At 45.1% G+C, this 18,339-nt stretch overlaps 1 protein-coding gene across 1 annotated transcript in view; it reads right to left on the minus strand.

Annotated features, from left to right (window-relative positions):
- The window catches only part of SELENOI (selenoprotein I), a 93,423-nt gene extending 76,046 nt beyond the window's left edge, over window positions 1-17,377 (minus strand). Inside the window, exon 1 of the mRNA XM_019526938.1 lies at window positions 17,288-17,377. Coding sequence (XP_019382483.1) covers window positions 17,288-17,344 — 57 coding nt within the window. The 5' untranslated portion in view covers window positions 17,345-17,377. The remainder of the gene's footprint in view (window positions 1-17,287) is intronic.
- Window positions 17,378-18,339: the final 962 nt, after the last annotated feature.

The following is an 18,339-nucleotide window of genomic DNA, read 5'->3' on the forward strand; positions in this document are numbered from 1 at the left end:
CCTGTTCCCCCAACCCCCAACAGAACCTCGATCCCCTCCAGCTTGCTGGACCCCCAATCCCCCCAGCTACCCCCACCCCCCATCCTGACCTACCTGATATCAGGCAGCCATTTTGAACTGGTTTAACCTCCCTCTAATGCCCCCAAATGTCTGTACTTAGCCCTGCCATTCTGCCTGTCCCCTCCCTGATCTGCTGTATACCACATAGGCTACCTGTGCTATTTGTAGTACCAGAGCCCTGAGAGAATATAAAATATCTAAACAACTAAGAATCTAGGTAACAATGAAGTATTCTACAGTTTTGTTGTTTTTTTCTCTTTCCTTCATCACCATTCCAAGCCTAATTAACTTTCATTTTGGAAGGACAAAAATACCAATAACAGAGATACAATTTGGTTCTTTCTATATACCCACCAAAGCTAAAGGGACCTACAAATAAATGAGGCTTTACATCTGCATAGTGGGAACATCACTATTATAATTTAGTTAACTATGAAAAAAGTGACGCGAAAAGAAGATAGTGTTTCTACAAAGAGTGTTTCTACAAAGAGGATGCTTACTGTAAAAGTGACAAAAGAATACAAGTATAGCAAGGGCTGAAGCAGACTTTGAGACTGTGCTCTTTCAAGCAGAGCTTTGTGCAATATAACTGTTTTTCTTATCCCTCTGACAAGTCCATGGGTAGATAATTCTGCTCCTGCTTTTAGTAGAATCAATAACTATACAAGATTCATAAAAATCATGATCTAATCTTTAGTAAAATCAATAAATGTTTTCTTTATTGAAATCCAAAGTTGAAATGCATGTACTGCTATTTCTTTACATTATTCCCATTTTACAGCCTTAAATTGCTAAAGTGGATTTGTGTGTTCTTGCTTCTTGTTGTTGTTCTTAACTGATAACATTGAAATCTTGCTTGGGGAGAATTTTCCCTGAAATTGCTCAATTTTTGTTAGAAAGTCAAGTCAAGGGCTTGTTTTGTAACCAATATAAACTAGGACACAAAACTGTCAAGCAAACACCCTGTCCATATTTACAACCAACACTGCTTTCTAATACAGTACAGAACTTCAACAGGTCAGGAAAGCTAAAATAATTTTAACCTCTTCTATTTGGATTTGCAGTTTGAACTATATGGGATTTGTGCCAGTAACTAGGACAAAGAGATTTAGGTAATTTTTTGATACTTCAGACACAGCTGGCAGCCTCAAAACCACTTTGCAGCTGTTGAATAATCCTACAGGCACTTACACTTCTTTGCAGGTTTACTTACACAGAGCCACTTAAGTCCTGATCCCCCCATAGTACCTGAGTTGGAGTCCTAACTTAAGTCAATGCTATAGAACTGGGATCTTCAAAATTCCTTACTTATACTGGTTCACGAGAACCTGCTTGGAGCAGGCACAGCAAATTGAAACACTGGAACAGTGTTTTTAATCCTGCTCTATCTAACTAAGCGCTGCTCTTCACCTCTATGCTTTGCTTCTGCTTAGGTCAGCTGATTTCTAAGGATTACTTTTTTTAGGTGCCAAACTCAGTAGAAACTTGAGTTGCCCAACTGAGCACTTTAGGGTTACTCCAGACATCAATTTTGTCACTTGGATGAACTGCAGGCTTTTGAAGAGAACACAGAAAAATGGGAAGAATTAAAATGGAAAACTGACATTTCTTCTTTGAATAATTCCAGCCTCACTCTCATTCACGCGTACACACAGTAAAAGGTGTTGCAAAAGGTATTCAAATATTCTTCCATCATGGTAGCAAAAATACAGCTGGCTTAGTTGTATATCAGATCTTATTTGTTATATTCTGCTCCAAAGAAAATATTCACACCCTTCAAGGCCATGTAGTCTCCAGGGATTTATTGTTCCTGATTCTTTAGAAAATTAGTAGGTGCATCTACACATGCAATTAATGCAAGTGAATAAACTCCAGTGCAATGTGAGCTTGAGTAAACTAATTCAGACATTATCATCAAATGTGCGTTTAAGCGCAGTAATTTACTACGCTATCAATAGTACTTGTGTCTGATGGGACTATTTGATGGCATGTTAAATTGGTCTATGCTGGCCCAATTACCATGTATGTGAAAACAGTGACACTTTACTCTGCAGTAAATTAATCTACTGCGCAGTAAAGTGCACGCGCAGAGACACCCAGTTAGTAGAACAGAGGTACCCAAATTATGGCCTCTATTTCTTGATCGGACATTAGGGCACTACTCAGTCTTCTGAAATAAATGTGCCTACCATTTACTGTGCAGTAGTCCCATAATTTTCATGCTGCTTCAACAACAAAGAACGGCATGTAGTTATAGATCAGGAATTGTTTGAAAACATGATTGTCCTAAGTACTCTGCATCCATCTAAGTGTAGCGGGTGCTCAGCACCTTTGAAAGTTAGGCCTTTCATATCTTGAATTCTCTTAAAGTTAGGTAAGTTTTCAAATAAGAAAGGAAAAGCCAAAGAATATTAGTGGTAATGTGACAGGATAAGGGAGAAAGGGAAGGAAACAAGCATGCACGCATCCTCCCCCTTACCAGAGCTAACACTGAAACTTGCCGATGGTATGGGCTCGCCACTTGAGCCAACCCGAAGCAGGTTCTTTCCCCCTCTGCAACTGGAGGCAGGGGCTGAAGACAGCCCTGCTGGACCACAGCCTGAGCCGGCCCAGAGTAGAAGTTGTCTCCTGCTGGGACAAAGGGCAGACTGGTCTGCTGCTGTAACAAGTCTCACTGGAGAGTGAGGGAGAAGCCTCAGTGACAGCATGTGGGACACGAGGGAAACCCAGGAGTTCTGGTTCTACTCAGGGCTTTCCCCAGCTAGCATGTTCCCCTTCACCTGCAGGGGCCAGGAAAATGACCACACTGGAAGTACCCAGGCCTGGCCAGCTGGAGCACCACAAAGAGTGAGCACCGAGGACGGGCAAGGGGCAGCAAATCTGTTTATTTATTCCAAACAGACTCTTAGGCATTCCAGGTGGGAAGACCAGCATTGACTGCATAAGAAAGCATTCTGACTCCAGCCCGGATATCAAGTGCAGTTTGAAGTGCTCCAAGCCTGACCCAGGGCCCAAGGACTGAGCTAAAGGCTCAGAGATTGTTGGAGAAGCTCCCAGTAGACCCTGTGGTCCTCAATCAGGACAGCACCTAATGGTAGAGAAGACTGGGCTGTTCCCTGAAGGCTATCGTACCCAAGGGGAGAGGATACATCCAGGTCAAGCTGGTGTTGTGAGGACTGCGACGTCGTGCCTGTACAGCAGTGGTGGCTATATGTGTTAAAGTGGACCAGGTTGGCTGGCACTCCTCTCCCCACACCCCAGCAGAGCAGAGGGGGCCCAGTGAAAGAATTCTACAATTTAACATCAAGTTCTGGTGAGTGAGTCTGGAGGTGGGGCCAGAGCTTCCTACCAGGGTTCATTAACAGGCAGTCGGCTGGGCACAGCCATAACCTGTTACAGGTAGGCAGGTGTAAAAAACAGTGTTATAAACTGAATCTGATTGCTTTAACTTTGTAATTGAAGTGGTAATAATGAATGTGTAGTGCTAGCAAGATAAATTATCATCTACTAATATAGGATTGGAACATAATCTGTTAATGTCATTACTATTATCTATTTGATGCTAGTAATAAGACAGGCCTTGTAACTCTATTGCATTTTTCAGTAGGGTGTTTCAAAGGAATTTATAAACATTAATACATTTAATTAATTTTTACTTATGTTTGTAAGAGAAGTGTATATAGTATTATTCTCTTTTCAGAAGGTTAAAATGAATGAGAGGCAAGGCTATGTTCTCACATGTAGCCTCACATGTTGAATGTCCAGTTTTAGCAATGCAAAGTCTAATGTTCAGGGCTAGTACCTATACATAACTACAAGTGAAATCCAAAAATTTTGGGGGATAATTAGCACCACTACAAGCAGTCATATCTATTTGGGTTAAGGCCCTGAAGTAAGATGCTGCTTTCTTGGGCAGCAGAAAAAGCAGTACATGTCACTTTCGCAAATACAACTTTGGCATTTTGAAATCAGACTTATTCATTCCCAGTCTTGGGCCTCAGACCCAAAACCATCTTTCCTCCACCTGTAAAATCAGTTTTAGCAACACCAGTTCTTTTCTAGCATTGACAAGGCTTTACACAGAGCACTGGAGCAGTTAAATACAATGAGCCTGTGCAACTGTGCTTGTAATAGCTCCAGTGCAGCCTGGCCCATTTGACCCTTCTAAGATTGTAGAGTTGTTTTTTTTTTAAAAAGCAAAAGTCAGTACTTTCCACACAAATCTGAGCATTACTTGGATATAAAACAAATTAGTTTTGGTATTGCATTCGTTTTAATGGAAACAAGACTCTTGGATTTTTGAGAAAACAATAACCCAGGCTTTAGCAAAAAGTCTTAAAGGGGTACAAAAAGGCTCCTGGATATTCCTTTATTTATGTTCTGATAGGGAGCTCAAATTTATCAGGATTTTTAAAGTTCATTATAAAACACTACATTTATTATAAAGCTTAGTATTTAGACCAGTTGGGAAAAGAACTTAGATTAGAGCTGGAATGAATCCAGGTCCACCCTGGTCCTCACTTCAGATACACTATATCTGTGTTTACAAAAGCAGGCAGCAGTTTGAAAGCCACCTGGGTTCCCTGCTCTAGTAATGTCTCTTAAGTGCTAGACATGTGAACAATTTGCAGTTACATGACTTTAGACTCACAGTAACCTACTGGCCCAAGTTTCTCTTCTCTTTATTCTTCCATCCTAGCCAGATCTGGCTTCAATTAACAGATCCCCTTTTCCAAGGAGTTCAAAGCCTTCTGCTGAACAAGAAGAACAAGAAGCAGAGAGAGAGCTATAGCAAAGGAAAAGGAAGGAAAATGTGAGAATAAAGGGGGGAACAAGCCAAAGAAAGGGCAAAGACCAGATAGAAAAGAAAATGGGCAGAAAGCAAAAGACACTCCCACAGTAGGCAGGGTTAAGTGGACTGGGGTGGAAGGACAGAAACTTGTTGTCCTACCTTTGCTGAGCTCTCCTTTAAAAAAACAAAAAGAAGCTTTGGAACCCCTAAAACATTGAGTGTATTATTCTGGGTTGTAGCACAGAAAATTGTATTTCTTTTATTTTACATATGAATGGTGACAAATCTTTAACAGTACTTTTGCATATCTGCCTCTGAACCGCCTTAAAATGAGAGATCAGGAGACACATTGTGACTTGCCTAGGAGCCATGCAGCTAATGAGAGACAGTCAGGAGTATTGTTTATAGAAACATTTTGCATAATATATTAAACTTAGGCATAAGTAATGTGAGCTATACAAAGGTCTGTGTGTTTCAGCTCAGTTTTGTACTTAATTCATTCTTGTAAAAGAAAGAGAAATCAGATTATTAGGAATGCAGTGAATGGAAAACTTGTATTTAAAAATGGGCATATATCAGGTGATAGTCATGGATTAAGTTGAGATATGCAGAAGATGAGTGCGTACTCCAGTCAATATATTATCTGGAATTGAAAGTCTGTCATTGTAGTAAATTATTGAACAGTAGTGATTTCAACATGGAAAAGAAGGGGTCATCTAACAACGATATGAGATGTAAATGAAAGTCATAAAACACTTGAATGCATTCTGTTAACCCCAGAAAAAAACAGTTTGCAGTAGTTTATAAAACAAAAATAGCACAACTAGGATTTTACTAGAAAGAGAACCAACAGACAAGTCTGAACAGTTTTAGTTTGAAGGGAGAGGGTAACTAATACACAAACTTAAAGGTGAAACATTTCTATTTTAATTCCACAATGTAGCAATCCAAAGTTTTAGTTGCTACATTTGCTGAATCTTTTTTCCTTAAATGCAGTTGTCAGAGTACAAATCTAATCCAAGGCACTGGAGTTAAGGCAAAACAGGAACAACTGATTATAAAACCTTGGGCCAATTTTTTTCTCTTACTGCAGAGAATAGGACCAACAGCTTGAAGTTGCAGCAACACAGGTTTAGACTGAGTATCAGGGAAAATGTCTTTACTGTCAGAACAGTGATGCAGTGGAACAGATTGCCTGAGAAAGTTGTGGACTCCCATCACTACACATGTTCAAGAGGATGGACAGGCATTGGTTTGGGATGATCTAAAAGTAGCTATGCCTATGCTCTGCTATGGGTATTTCCCATACTTCTGGGCTTTGCTGGTTTCCACTGGGAGGGAAGTTTTTTCCCCCTCCTGCTGCTACATATGTCAAGTTTTTTTAAGCCTTCCTCTGAAACCTTGGTTGCTGTTCGCTGCAGCCAAGGCTGGAAATTGTGACTGGGGTGTGCCAGTGCTCCTCCTGGGACTTAAACCTGGAGATTCCTGGCTAGAGGGTCTTGCCCCTCCTCTCAGTATATGACAGATCATCATATTTTGGGTCAGAATTTTACCCCATATTTTACAATATGGTCAGATTGGTATGGACTGTGGGGTTTTTTGTCTTCCTCTGTACCTGAGGGCATGATCCTCTTCCGTGGATCTCTCGAGCCCGTTTTAACAATGTTGCAGCAGCAGGACATTGGACACTGTGATCCCCTTGCTTTACTTGTGGCAAGTTAGGGTGTTATGTCTTGCAATTGTGTCAGGGCTGACTGTGTAGTATTCCTAATAAGTTACACAATGGATTTGTTTAGGTTGGTTTGGATAGGGAGGTTCCTGCCTCAGGTAGGAGGCTGGACTGGATGACTTCTGGAAGTCCCTTCCAGCCCTACTTCTCTGATTCTCAACTTTGCCTGAGGTATGCTCAGTCCCTCTTATGGAGGTGTAGGGGAGATGGCATTTCACCATCATAAAATCCTATTCCTCCTCCTAGTGACATCAGCGCTAGGTACAGACATTCAAAAAGCCTGCAGCAGAATCGAACTAAGTTAAGTGGTTTTCTGTAAGCAGCGTAGTTTGGATCAGTATTGAACAGAACACACATTCCCCCTTTAGTGGCAGGGGGAGAGGGGCATGCAGGCCATCTATCTTAAACTGGGTAATGCCATTTTTAAACCAGCCTGTGTGCTGAACTTCTGTTCTATTATGAATTTAGACTGGTTTCCAATCACTTATACTGGTAAAAGTGTAATGTCTATACCTGGCTCAGGTGGCTAATTTAGTTCATAAGTCATGGTAAACCAGTCTCAGGGCTTTTCTACCTTGTTTCAGTTTCTGGAGGAGAAGCCCTTTCCCCCCTTGAACTGCCTACAAGCCCAGGCACACCAGGATCAGGAAAGCACAGTACCAGCTATCCTGATTTTATAATTACTCGGTGAGTCTCTTACGTCAGGTGAACACTCAGCTATGTAACCAAGCCAGCTCCCTCTCACACTAGTGCTGCCCAGATATAATAAATCTCTTAACTTAGTAAAGAGCCAAGATGTTTGACAAACAGCAAATGTAGTAGGAGTCAAAGCTACAGTTTAAAATACTGTAAAATGTGAACAAAGTTATGATTCTGGATGGTCTTACACCTTGTTCAGTCACTTACATCTGTGTAAAGTGAGTGCAAAATTCTATTAAATTATTTTATACTTGTTCTATACTTGCTTTTAATGGCTGTAAATACCATATTCTCTCACAAACCACATGCCCCCAAATAAGACACTCATTTTGTTTTTGGAAGACAAAAAAAAAAAAAAGATTTTTTTAGAGTCATGACCAACTGTGTAACATGGTATGTCCAAGATGTGTGCCAACCCTCAAGACAGTTTGGGTGAAGCAACAGGAATTCCCTGATGTGGCAAGGCCACAACAGGGCCAGGCCTCAAACCCTTGCCAGGACAGTCGCAAAACTATTGCTTCTTTACTGTAAACAGTTCTTTATATCTAAGTTCCTGAAAATAATAGTGTTGTTTCCACACCACAGGCCTCATTAAGATAATACAATGCAGAATATATGCAACAGTTACTCTTGCCCTGAGCCAGCTCAATTGCTCCTTCAGGTACAAGCTACACTGCTCTCAACAAATACCTATGGCTGTGAGAAGGCTAACATAGGACTGTACCCCTTTGGCTTGCTGGGTCAGAGAGAAGCAGTAGCCATTTTGGCAGCCATTAAAACACACTGTCTGCTTGCCTCTATTCCAGTGAAGAACAATCAGCTTTTCTGCTTAAGACATACACCCCAATTTTGGAAAGCTGGTTTTGGGGGGCGGGGGAGAGGTGCATCTGGGGTATCAAACCTATCAAAATTTAAATATGCAAATAATTTAAAAGACACAGAGATCAGTAAATATGATAATGGCAGGGATGTGCCCAGCTGCCAGTGACTGTGATCTTTCCCTGAGTTCCCTTCCAATCACAGTGCTCTTGGGGAGTGTGGCAGGGCATGACTTAAAACTGCACCCTGCCGGGAGTGGGTGGCCTGGTGCAGCTTTCAGTGGTGTGGGGCCTCCCAGGAAATGCCAGGCCAGTTACCACCCCAGTTAAAGGTGGGTCAGGGTGCCTTAATAACCTTAGCTCCCACAACTGGGTGGGTTACCCCATAGAAGGGTCAGGAAGGAGGACCCAAGGGAGAGTGAGGGCTATAGACTCAGAAGCCTGACTTGTAATCCCTCAACTGGTCAGTGCTGGGGCCAGGACTGGAAAGGTCAAAGGGTCAGGGGACCACTGCAAGGGATGCCCAGAGCTGAGGGCCTGGGGTTTCCGACTGGCCTGGAGGTGAGGCCAGGGCCTGTGTGGCCAAAGGTCCCAGGGAACCACACCCATAAGGGGAAACAGTTCAGGGAGTGAGGCAGCCCAGAATGAAGGTGGAGTAGGTCGCCTGAGTGGAGGCTCCAGGGGTAAAAAAAGGTCAGGCTCTCCACTTTTCTTGGGCAGTGCCTGCCTTCCAGGGCTGCTGCCAGGCTGCCTGCAGGGCTTCCTGCAGACCTGCAGAGCTGCACGGAGCCCAGACATTTAAGGTGCTTTATGCCGCCGAATTTGCTACAGCAGCTGGAATTACTGCGGAATGTACCACTGACGCATGCAAACACAAACACCATTAAAGTGATGCAAAAGCATTTAACCCACTTTAAAGTGTTGTGCATGCATGCCCCTTGTTTTGTCTACACACAGCCTATGGAAGCCACAGGAAATTCAGCCACAACTCTAGAAGAAAATGTTTTTGTTGCATTCTTTACAAAACAAGGGCTGTGTCTTTTTGGGGGGCATGTGGTATGCAAGAAAATCTGGTAATATGAAATGGTTCCATATTCGTGCAATCAGTTCATGACTGAATTTTCTGTCTGGTTTCTAAAAAGTGGCTGAAAAGTTAAATTTTGAGAGTTTAACAACCTTAGACTGATTTATATGATTCATTTTTTGCTAACCGTGGCATTTTGCCAGTAGTAAGTAGAAGAAGCTACACTTCAGTAAGTCAGCCCTCTTTTAATGAGTGGTAAAAAACATTGTTTTGCTTCAGCTTACTGCAGGGTAAGAACATGCATATGGAAAAATACCACAAAGCAGCTACACATAGCAGGTCTCCAGCCACTTTGAACTCACTGTAATTTGCTTGTTTGTCCACACACTAACATTCTTGTGTGTATTTATTTATTAGATGCATGTGCTGCCCTTCCCAACAAAGCATCAGGGTGGCATACAGTAATGGAACAAAATAACTTATTTTACTATTCTACTTACTTTTATAAAATATAAACAGCTCCCGCCCCATCCTCTAAACAGTATCCCAGCTTAGCCCTGGTTGCAAAACGCCTGCCCAAACAGGTCTTACAGTGCTCTGGAAGGCTTATAGCCTAGGGCTTTCATAGGCCTCCAGGGAAGGCAGCTACTCTGAATGACATCCCATATGTTTTTACTAAGCAAACTTTGAGGGTACTTGCAGGGGTTTGCTCTTGGCTAACCTTAGGGATTGTGATATGGCATAGGAGACAAGGTAGTCCCTTAGGTATGTAGGGTCTAGACCAGGGTGGGCGAAGTCTGGCCCACAGGCCAGATCAGGCCCATGACAGACTCCATTTCCCAGCAGTCCCTGCCTGCATCACTGCAGCCAGTTCCCATGGAGACCCCAGCAGCGGCAGGCCATGACAGTGCAAGGCGAGGGTTTCCATGGAGACCAGCCCCAGCAGCACTGGCAGGGTATGTAGCTGAGCAAGGAGCTGCTCTGGATCAGGATCTTGCAGTGGTGACAGAGTCATCTGGAGCCAGGGCAGAGCTGTGATCCACTGCTGGCCTGCCCTGACCAGGGACTTACGGGCAGTGGATCACAACAGCTGTGCCCTGACTTCTGTGGACCCTGCCACTGCTGGGGTCTCCATGGAAACTGGGCACAGTGACACAGGCAGGGACTGCCGGGAAACAGAGTCCGGCCACTGGCCATATCCACCATTTTGCCCACCCCTGGCCTAGACCACTCAGAGCCTTAGGGGTGTAGCAGGGCACTGGGGTGCACCTGATCCTTTAAAGGAGTCAGTAGCCTGAGAGGCTGCTTATAGGTGGCACAGAGGGCTAAGGAGAGACTCACCTGACCTGAAGAGAGCTCAGGCTGGAGCTGTATAAGTCCACAGCCTGAGCTGATCAGGCAGTCTCTCCCTGGCAGCCACAAAGTGAGGAGCTCTAGGCAGCAGGGCTCCTGAAGGGAGTGTAGTTTATATAAGCAACCCTGCAGGCCTGGGAACAGAGGAAGGTTACCTGGGCAGAAGAAGAAAGGGTTTTATAGGCACATGGCCTTTGTTTTATTTTCAACCCACAGAGAGTTTGAGGGGTCTGCCAGAGGGTAGAGATGCTTCCTTTTTAATCAGATGGTCCCAGTGGTTTAGCCTTGAGCCCTGCAGTGGCAAGCTCAAGGCCTGCTTAGAGAACTGGTAAACCAGGAGCACACAGACTGAAGGTGGGGCCGAGTAAGGGGTTGAGGAGCCTAAAGCAGGGCTGAGACCTGGATCAGAGGTCCATATGCCCAGGGAAAGGCTGAGCTGGGCCAGAGAGTCCACCAGCCCAGAAGGAGCTAAGCTGGACTGGAGATCTGAGAGCCCAGAGAAGGGGCTGTGTAAGGGACCAGGGGATCCAAAGGCCCAAGGCGGCCTGAGAGTGTAAACAGACAACAACAATAGGAGACAACACCCATCAGGCTTGGGGCATGGTGTAGGGGAGGAATGGAGCTGTGCAATGAGCAGTTATGGCTATGGGTATCCGGCAGAGGTACAGACAGGCCAAGAGGGCCTACTAGCCTAGGGGCACAAGACTGTAACTGAGGGAACACAGGAAGGGCCCAGTGGTGAGGGACACAAGCTCAGGCTCACTCAGAGCCCATAGGCAGCCTCCCTTACACAACCTTCAATAAGAACAAAGTGTGGCAGGTGAGTGAACAAGGGAGGCCTACATTACAGCCTAAGCCAGGCAGGGGTTGCACAGCCATCAGGGGGTGCCTTGGCCACCCCCATGGCTGTGGATGTACTACAATGGGTCAGAACTAGCACTTTGAATTGTGCCTTGGATGCAGACTAGAGCACTGGAGTCATGTGTTCCTGGTGCCCCACCCTATGAGAAGGCATACTGCCACATTTTGTACCTGTTGCAGCTTCTGGACAGTCATCAACAGCAGCCCCACATGAAGTGCACTGCTGTGGTCCAGTCTCAAGGATACCCAATCCCACCTAGGTGTCTCAATCCCACCCAGGTCAAGTGGTTTGCCCACAACTATCACCTCTGTCTTGTCTGGATTCAGCTTTAATTGGTTCACCACAGCTAAATCTCAACCACACCCAGGCACTGGAAAACGATACTGCAAGAGCCTGGGTCAGATGAGAAAGAGATAGTGTTGGGTGTCATCATCAACATGTGACAACACTTCGCTCCAAATCATCATGATCTCACCCACCCTCAAAGACACATTGAACAGAAAGAGCAACAAGGAGTCCTGTTAAAAGGTCCCATAAGCACTCATCCATCACCATCCCCTGGGACCTTCCTACTAGGAAAAAGCAGAACCGATTTAGAGCAGTGCCATCAGGGATACCTGTCAGGTCATGTAAATGCTTTATCAGTACCTTCTGATCACCTGTACCAAAGGCCAGTGAAAGATCTAATCAGATCAGTAGGACACAATTTACCCTGTTGAAATCTAAGGCCTCTGACACATCACATTTAAGACATGATTAACAGGTTAATTATGCCTTAAGTGCTAATTGGGCCACACATGAAAGTCAATTTAAGGTGTGATAATCAGACATCCTAGTTTTCCCTGATAAAAAATTGCAAATTCTCTAATAAATGCCCCCAAATCTGTTATTAAAATGAAAGACCCCTCACTCCCCCCCCACAAGCCCTTGGCCCTGCTTATGCCCCCCTATCCCCACCCACAGCTCCCTGCCCCCTCAGCCCTGCCGGAGGGGGCCCCAGCTGCCAGGGACATGGGGCCAGGGACCCAGCTCCATAGCCCTTGGCAGGAAGCGACAGCTACTGCACGGGAGCAGAGCCTGGCTCTGCCCCGCCCCACGCCCCCCGGCACTGACTGCCGGGGAGGGAGTGGCTCTCTGCTGCTGCGTGCACTTCCACGGGGGTAGGGGAGATGTGTGCCCCTTCGGTTTGTGCACAGGGCAGGGGTGGATGTGGGCTGCCCACTGCGAGTTTGGGCTCCCCACCCTGCTGCCCTCTCTTGGGGCCTCCACAGCCCAGCAGGTGTGACCCAGTGCTGCAGGGATTTCCTTGCCACTGCAAGCTCTGCGCTGTCCTGTTGATGCATCTCCTGTGCACGTGGCAGCAGCAAGGGTGGCAGCGTGGGGTTACCTACAGGAGCTGCTCTCCAGGCTGCCTGAACTCTGCATTTTCCTCTGGTAAAGGGGAAAATCTGTGTTCTTCTGTTTTTCCATGAGAAACAGAAAACTCGGATCCCTGGTAATAATACAGTAAACGACCCAAAATTTATTCCACATATAATGTGTAACAACTCTGTGGCTCATTTGTATCACGTGTTAAATTGGACATATGGCCAGTTGGCGCTGATCATAGAAGATCCCAACACCCAGCTGAGTGTCAGGATCTAGCATGGGGCAGCCCCGGGGTCTGGGACACAGTCTGTGACTGGCAGCACACAGGGTTTCACAAGTCCTGGTACATGGGGACCTTGGGATCAGACTGCAGCAGCCCAGTCCCAGGGACCTGTGCCAGAGGATGACTAAAACCCCCTTGCACTGCCCAACTGGACAGCACATATGATTTTTACTCATCTTTGGGTACAGGGATCCCAGAGTCCTCATGCCCCAGGACCTATGAAAACCCCATGTGCCCCCCAGCTAGGGTTTTGATAATCAGCTGACTGTCAGCTGGTATCAGGGCTGGGACCTATTTCGGATCTCCAGCCCCAACAGACAATCAGCAGATCCCAGGCTCCCCCTGCATTGCAAGTAAAGCATGATTGGGATCTAAACCCTGATCCCAAAACTGCACATCCTGCCGTGCACATGAGGCATGGCAGGAGGCATGATTGTTGGGACTGAAGATTAGATTCCGTCCCAACTTAAAATGAATGCCTCTCATGGGCCTAAGTGGAGGTCATTGACCAAGGCCACAAATTCAGTCTCTGCGCCAAACCCAGAGTGTAAATACCCAGAGTGAAAGCAAGAGTGACAAGCATCTAGGATAAGTTGTGAACAAACAACTAATGTAACCTTCTTTCAAAGTAATTCTGGATTACCTTTGCTGGACTGGACAAATTTACCTCGATACAGGAGTTACACCCTCTGTCCACTACTTTTTTATGCCAATGCACTAATGTAAATGTATTATCTGTCCAGAACCTTACCCTGGTAAAGTTCATTAGTAAAGCTTAAAACTGTAATAATAAAAGCAGGGAACCAAAGATAATACTATTACAATTGTCATTATTATGAGGGGAGTTAAATATACAGAGGACCAATTCTGGCAGTCTACTTTAATTTGTGCTCACATTTTGGCTGACCTGAGAATATTTTCTCCAGGAAATAGGCTAAATAAAAGGGACATACATCATGGATGCTTCTTTACAGGTCAGGATATATAAGGCTTTCAGTATGTAGATTCCAGATTTTGGGAGGATTTAGGAAAAAGAAACATAATTTGAGTCTCAATACTTCCTTCATTCCACTTCTATTTGAGCTTTAAAGCTGGTTGCATCTTTTTAGCTCTACACGTAATGGACAATTTTAAAAAGCAGTGCACAGCCCCAGTAGCATAACAAGAGGGGCAAGAGGGGCACCAAGTCAAGGCACCAACTTAGAGGAGATGCCAGAATGGTGCCCCCCTTCCCTGGAGTCTTTATTGCATCAGCCAGGTGGTTCCCAGCTGTAAGAGCTTGGTGTTCGGACACAGCAGAAACAGCCACGCACCACGAGACACAGGAGCCAGGTGTGGGTGACAGAAGGAGCAGCAGAGGTCTTTGTGTCATTGGGGCAATTAAGATCCTCCTTCTCCTTCCCTTCCCCTTGCTCTCTGGTACTTCACCTCTTTCCCCCCTTTGCACCAAGAAGTTTTGCTCAGGGGCACCAAACTTGATAATTAATGGCTCTGCACAGGCCAAGTACCAGGTGCTGTGCTGTGGTCTGAAGTTGCAGAACTACACAGTGGGTATAATAGTTCTGTACCCCTTCCCTGCCCTCCTGCCAGTAAGAGAGTCTCCTGTCATCTTCTCCACAACAACTATTACCCAGAGAAGCCTCAGGTTCAGGCCTCTTGCAAGACCTCCACCCATTGCCACAGAAGGGAATTTAAGCTCTGTATGATGAAAGGGGTTATCACATCTTCTGCATCCATGTCCCTAACAACTGGTTCTGCCATCCTCCTGACACAAGACTGTAATAGATTTGCTGCACAGATATATGCATAAGACATGATATACTAGGTCAGAGCAATCGTCTGTCTAGCCTAGTATCCTGTCTCTGACAGTGACAGGAGCGGACACTCTAGAGGAAAAGAAGATGAACAGGGTATGTCTAGAGTCCCCTGTTGTACCCTCCCTGGCATCCAATGGTTTAGAAATGCAAAGAAGTTACTTTACCTTTGGAACAGGGAGCAGGACATAGGCAAAGCATATAAATGCAGTCCTTAGAAACATGTTCATTCTTATAAAAAATTACAAATACTGCTTTTCATTTAAGGTTTACTATTGTGCAATAGAACTGGTTGTACACATTTTCATTTTAGCTGGCTATTAATATCACATTTGTAAAAAACAGAGTTTGTTATACTTGGCCTCAACAAGATCTGATAGTTATTTCTCATCTACCTTGGTTGACTCCCATGGTTAGAAAAAAATATCTAAAATATTTTCCAGCTTTGCCAATATTCTTGGGTGTCTGAAATTGTTTTAACAAAAAAATGTTTCCATGTGTGGGTTCATTCTTTTTAAGGATCATGTGATATACCTTGTGGTTAATTAGTGCTATGAAATGCTTACATTATAATTTAAAGAAAATTCTTTTCAGATCTTTTCCCCATATATATTTCTTTGCAGCTCATTATATTCAAGGCAATCTTACTGAAGTCAGTGGAACAGGATTTAATCCAAATAAAGTTCGGAAGTGGCTTAAAATACATTTTAGTGAAATTACTTAAAGTTTTATATAAATATTCCAACAGTTTCAGGCAGGACTCTCATTCCATTGTTGTGTAATTATACGAATGCATGAGGCCTGTTCTAAACAGCTTGCAAACTCAAAAAAAATTAAATGCGCAGTCACAAACAAATAAGCCCTTTAATTATATTCTGTTTAAATATTCTGCAAACACCCATACTTGTTACTTTGTCCAGGTGCATCCTCAAATGAACCCCCCTACTGCTGATACAATGTTCTTTACAGAAATATTTGTTTTTAACCTTCCCTATCAGGGAGGGGGTTGGACTAGATCAGTGGTTCTCAACATTTTTTGTACCAGGACCCATTTGTAAATATTGATGGCCAGTCTTGACCCAGCGCCCCTCACTCCTGATCTGCCCCTCCAGGCCCCAGCTCCACAAGTGTGTGGGCCAGTGGGTGGGTGTGTGGGGCAGAGGTGCTGCAAGCAGCCCCTTGCTGAAACTCTGCCAGCCTGAAAGGGAAAAGCCATGGTTTCCCATGTTTTTCTTCTTTAAAGCAAAATCCATTTTTAAAGTTTCTGTGTAACCCTTTTATATATTCTTGAGAACTGCTTTTGGGTCACAACCCACGGGTTGAGAAACACTGGACTAAATGACCTCTGAGGGTCCCTTCCAGCCCTGCTTCTCTATGACTATTTATTTCCCCTCCCCCCCCCCACCTTTTTAACATATTTTTGAGTTTTGTTTCATTTTGTTCTGATGTGTAAAAAGCGGCTGTCATTCTTTCCAAAGCAAGCACTGGGTCCTGTTCAGTTCCTCACTAGCATCCTGTTCCTATCCTCCTAACTTCCCTTCAGCGTCCAACTCAGTCAACAATTCCAGGGGGAGTATTTTACCGTATTAAGTTAGGATGCCCTGTTGTACAGACGGATGCGTCTGCACACACACTTTCAATGGGAGATCCCCCCAGACCCAATGGGGAAAACCAGTAAGGGGTTCTGTGGGACTGCAAGATAGGACTGCAAGCATCACTGCAGTCAACAGAGCCAGGTGTGAATGATGTTTTGCTCCCATGACAGAAAACAAATGACTTCAGGGAGAGAGGGAGCTTTGGGACCGGCCGCATTCAAGTGGAAGAAGCTGAAAGAAAGAAAAAAACAGGCGGATGTGCTTCCTTATTTGCATCTGCACACTTTTATCTGCTCTAGTTTGATCTGCTGCTGATCTCTTCCAGCCAGGTGATGACAGAGATCCTGGTTTTCTCTGAGGAAAAAATCCCCAATTTTTGGTTAAAAAAAAGGAACCCCAAATCCACATTTGTTCTATGATCAAAATGAAACACCACTAGATAGTCAGGTATCCAGGTTGTACACCACTAGATATGTACATTATGTATGTACACCACTATATATGTATCTATCTAGTCGTGGTGTTTCATTCTGATCATGGGAAAATGTGGCTTTGGGATTCTTTTTTTTTTTCAATCCGAAAACTGGGGATTGGAGAAAACCAGGAGCCCTGATGATGACACACATCCACCACCTGATAAACAACCTCAGTCTGCTCTGTGCCGTGGGAGGAGAAGCAGAGCAGGGCATCTCCCAGCCCGCCCCAAGGCTTTCAGGACCAGGGAGAGAAAGGAGGGGCAGGGCAAAGCCGAGGCTGCACGGAGAGAGACGCCCGGTCCCCAAAGCCGAAGCCCGCCTGGCTGCCCCGGCCAGGCTCGTGGGTGCAGCCGCTCCCGGGGGAAGAGGGGTCCGGGGCAAAGAGGGGAAGGGGGTGCCCCGGGGTGGGCTTACCTTGTACTGGCGGAAGCCGGCCAGCTGCTGGGCACTGACATACTGCACTCGCCACATCGCGCCGCGTCTGCCCGGCCCGGCTCCCCGGCGTCGCCGCCGCCCACTCGGGCCGGGCGGGGCGGTGTCAGGCTCAGACCTGCTCCCAGCTGCTCTGCTCTGCAGCGCCCAGCACGGCCGCTCCCGGGGAGCGGGGTGGGGAAAGGCGCCCGGGCCTTTGGGACAATGACGGGCTTCATTCATTTCTGTGGCATCTACGAGACCTGAGCGGAGGGGTCTTCCCGGGGGGGGCGGGCAGCTCGCTCCGGGCCGCGCACTGCCGGGGCCCAGGTGGCTGCGCTGCTCCGCATGCCTACCTTGTCCACAGGGGCGCAGGCTGGAGCCGTGCGGGGCTAAGGACACAGGCAGACAAGGGTCTTTGGGTGAATCTGATACCTTTTAGTAGACCAACTTAAACAGTTGGAAAAAATGAAATAGCTGGGAAAAAATGTAAACCCGAAACCTTGCTAAAATTTTCTCCCCCAGCTATGTAGGTTGGTCTAGTAAAAGGTATGAGATTCACCCAAAGCTATTCAAAGGTGCTTGATAACTTAAAAGGGATCCTGGCTTTCTGTGATTTTAAAAACATCCCCAATTTTTGGTTAAAAAAAAATGTTTCCATGATTAAAATCAAGCACCACTAATATCTGTATCTATATCTATCTAACTAGATAGATAGATACAGATATAGATATTGGTGGTGCTTGATTATAGATAGATAGATAGATATTATTCTATCTGTAGATAGATAGATAGATAGATAGATATTAGTGGTGTTTCATTTAAATCATGGAAAACGTGGATTTGGGGTTACTTTTTGGGATTTGGGGTTCACATGTTTCCATGATTATACTGAAACACCACTAATATATAGATATATCTATATATTAGTGGTGTTTCATTTAAATTATGGAAACATGGATTTGGGGTTACTTTTTTAACTGAAAATTGGGGATTTTTTTTTAATCAGAGAAAACCAGGATCCCTGCTGATAAGGAATTAGTAGTTACAAGGGT

Source organism: Gavialis gangeticus, unplaced genomic scaffold, assembly GCF_001723915.1.
Source record: "Gavialis gangeticus isolate Ggan-Ray unplaced genomic scaffold, GavGan_comp1, whole genome shotgun sequence".
Classification (NCBI taxonomy): Eukaryota; Metazoa; Chordata; order Crocodylia; family Gavialidae; genus Gavialis; species Gavialis gangeticus.